This window comes from Syzygium oleosum, unplaced genomic scaffold, assembly GCF_021117445.2.
Source record: "Syzygium oleosum isolate NSW1041296 unplaced genomic scaffold, Sole_v2.1 Sole_v2.01, whole genome shotgun sequence".
NCBI classification, from domain to species: domain Eukaryota; kingdom Viridiplantae; phylum Streptophyta; class Magnoliopsida; order Myrtales; family Myrtaceae; genus Syzygium; species Syzygium oleosum.
In genome coordinates, this window is record NW_026607485.1 from 22,468,026 (window position 1) to 22,471,588 (window position 3,563).

At 45.2% G+C, this 3,563-nt stretch overlaps 1 protein-coding gene across 1 annotated transcript; it reads right to left on the minus strand.

Moving 5' to 3' along the window:
• Window positions 1-236: 236 nt before the first annotated feature.
• On the minus strand, window positions 237-2,792 carry LOC115690682 (purple acid phosphatase 17). The gene is made up of 7 exons (XM_030617116.2): window positions 2,440-2,792; window positions 1,749-1,905; window positions 1,530-1,637; window positions 1,271-1,398; window positions 1,016-1,144; window positions 840-907; window positions 237-737 (listed from the first exon to the last, which is right to left on the minus strand). Exons 1-7 carry the CDS (start codon window positions 2,644-2,646, stop codon window positions 524-526), a joined length of 1,011 nt encoding a protein of 336 aa, XP_030472976.1. The 5' UTR covers window positions 2,647-2,792; the 3' UTR covers window positions 237-523.
• Window positions 2,793-3,563: the final 771 nt, after the last annotated feature.

Below are 3,563 nucleotides of genomic sequence, written 5' to 3' on the forward strand. Positions count from 1 at the left end.
TCGCGTGGTTTAAGAAATTGCACTTGCTGTCGCATCGACGAATCGAATCTAACTTACAGAATATCGCAGCATGTTTTGGGTTCGCTTTGAACACGCAGACCGTTAGATCGAACGAATCTCGCGTGTGAACTTGACGGATGCAAATTGTTCACATGCATTGTAGTTTCCATGCACGCCAGACTGTTAGTGAATTTCGGTTTATGTTACTCATGTCAGCTTAAGCTTTCGCCACACAATTTGAATATTGCGATTTTATTCTAGCCAAAAGTTCGATTGGGATTTGTGACATCGGGTAACCTCTGTTTCTCGAATAACCCCCAAAGCTTTTAATTTAGAAAGGTACTCTTGTCCCATACGGGTACATGGTGCCTCCAATTGGGGCTTTGCTCAGGCACCACTCTCCTAGTGATATTACATCTAACAAAATAAATCACTGAAACTCATGTACAAAATCAAAGGCCCATACTGATACACGGTGCCTTCAGTGAGAGATCCCTCTCTCTCTGCTCAAATGGGTATATCTCTAGATTGCGGAGTGAAGCTGCTTCGACACGGTCCACGTGTGCAAGACCTCGCCAAAGACATCGTAGAAGGCGATCTCCGCGTCGGACCGAGTCAAGCGCACGGACATGAACCCTTGCCCGTCGTAGAAGAAGCTCACGTCGCCTATGTTAGTTTCTTTGATGTCGCCCCTCCATGCTTTCGACCCTGCTCCGCTCGTTAGGAATTGTATTGGGCTGCACGAAGAAAAGAGAATGGACCATCAGCCACTTAGTAAATCAGGATACCAATTCTTGTGCACATCTTTGCGCAGAGAATATTGATTGCATGTTAATTACCTTTCGGTGTCCCCAATCTGTTGGAGGCAATGGTCGTGCCCGTTCACGTAGAAGTCAACGCTGTTCGCCTGAAATTCAGGAACAAAATTGAAGCTTTAGATCGAGCTTAAGCAGCAGAAAACCCTTCTGTTGCTTGATTAGCAAAAAGATAAAGCTGCTCTGGAACTTTGATTTACCCGAAGAATCGGGAGGAGATACTTGAGGAGCTCTTTAGTATCGCCATGATGACTTATGCTTCGGATAGCATGGTGGCCGACGACGATCTTCCACTTCGCGGTTGACGCCTTCAGCGCCGATTCCACATCCTACACAACAGGATCGGATCAAGACTCAGATATGCCGCAAATGTCCATGAGTACTGGCTTAGCTATCAAATGAGCTTTGAATAGATCGATTACATGATCTTATCGAAGCTCGTCTTAATCGATTACCTTAAGCAGGTTGGCGATGTAAGTCTTGCGCGATTTAATGCCGCGCCAATCGTAGGTATGTCCCTCTGCATCGGTGAAGTAGGATTTGACGAACGGGGTGGTGTCCAGGAAGAAGATCTCAACCAATTCTGGGTGGAATCCAAAGCAGCAAATCATCAAGGTTCTTAATTCATGAACGCGTTCATTACATGACAACAAAGTCAAGCTGAAGGTAGGTGATGTTGGTAAACAAAAAATGTTGCGAGAATGTAAAATCAACCTGCATTGACAATGAAAGATCTCAAACAGAGCCATCTCCTATCAATTCTTCTCAGGAGAGGGCTCAACTGTGCCTCTGCATCTCCTCTGTAATCATGGTTGCCCAGCACTGCAAGAGGAAACCCACCAAAAAAATCAAAAAAAAAGTTCATAATGTCAACACAAAAGAATAATTTAAAAACTAAATGGAACATCTCGATATAGAGGTGGTGATACTAACCACTGTACCATTGTTTTTGCAAGCTCTTGGCAGTGTAGATGTTGGTGAATGACTCCTCAAAAGCAGGGTCATGCTCACCAGTCAAGCCATTGTCATAGAAATTGTCTCCTGTTGATACCACAAAGTCTATGTCTAGCTTCTCCCCAACCCTCCCCATCTGCACCAAAGCATAAGAATCACATAAAAAAAAAATGTATTTTTAATATATGGTATTTCAATGTGATGTCATTAGGCTGTAATCCCACTTTGCCAAAAAGGAAAAAGGAAAAGAAAAAGGAAAAACCATCGGTGTATTGGTCCTCCAAACTCAGAGATAACAGGCGATCGTGGAGTGCAACCACCAGCAAAATTATTGAGGGACGAGATGCGACAGGGCAAATATAATAAACTAAGTTTTGCAGTTGGTTTTTCAATGCGTGAGAGAGAGAGAGAGAGAGAGAGAGAGAGAGGAACCACTCTCTTCCATTGGAGAAAAAAAGCTAAAGAAAGGGGGGGAAAAAGGAGAGGCCATGATGATCTTGGCATAAACCCAGAAGCCATGCTCTTGAGAACTCCAGAAAAAATCCGACCTTTCTCTTGTTTAAGCAGGAGGAAAACAGAAATGCAGGCACCGACTTGACTTTCCAGCCTTTCTCAGACATCTGACCAAACGAGCATACGACGAGCGAGAGAGGTGGTTGCATCATTATACCTGGACAGCAACCCGAGATTGGTTGTAATCACCACGTCGACCCCAGTCGCCCACCACCAGGAACCCGATCGACCCGTCGGGCTTCACGGGCTGCTCGAACCTCCGGAGCTCCGCACGAGCCGAGACCAGCGCCAACGCGAGCACCACCAGCCCGACGCCACCCACAAGAGCCATCCTTCTGCTGCACACTTCACCACCACCGCCCATCTCTCTCTCTCTCTCTCTCTCTCTCTCTGAGGCTAGCTTCGCACGAAAGGAAAAAAGAAAAAGGGGGGGGGCCTCAAAACCAGAGAGACAAAGGGAAGGAGAAAGACTGACAATCCAAGAACGTTGAACACACAGAGAGCGTGTCCCTCCTCTCTCTCTCTCTCTCTCTCTCTCTCTCTCTCCCTCGAGAACGAAAGACGACCCCTCCTCCTTCTTCTTCTTCGGTTCTTCGGTGTTCCTTTCGACGTAAATGGTAAAAAAATGGGGGAGCGCCCCTTTTATAGAACCCCAAAATCGAAGCTGGCCCGTGGATAAAAATTCCCAAGTTAAAATAATGCGTGGGGACATAACTTCACAACCACTGTCGACCAGCGACTTTGTTTGCCCCCCCAAAAAAAAAACCTAACAGTCAACTAAAAAAAAAAAATCCGACCAAAGAAAAAAAGGGCACTATTAAAAAAAAAAATGGCATCCGTCCAACGCCGACCCGCCAATCGTACTTCGCCACGTGTCGGGCACGCGACGCGCTCGTCGGCAGTTTTAAATCCATCGTTTTTTTTTTTATTCCCAATCTCGCTAACGTGTCGTGTTGAGCTCCGCTAACCCGATTCAGGCCCGCTTTCTTGATCCGATATAATTAAAGCGCTATTATCTATTTATCCGCTCAAATGCATTTTTTCAAATTACGGGATTTTCAAATTTGGTATTGCCTCCCCCGTTTCTTTTTTCGGATAAAATGATTAACGGAACTTGCCTCTTTCTTGTCATTTCTTTCTTTGGCTCGTCATTTTCCTTAGAATAATTGGGTAAATCCGTGGTAGGAAATTATCCGAAGGGAGCAAAAGCTCCCTAGTCCTTCAGCTTTATTCAGATAAGTCAAAAAAAAAAAAGCAACACGCTATATTCTCTATTTTTCC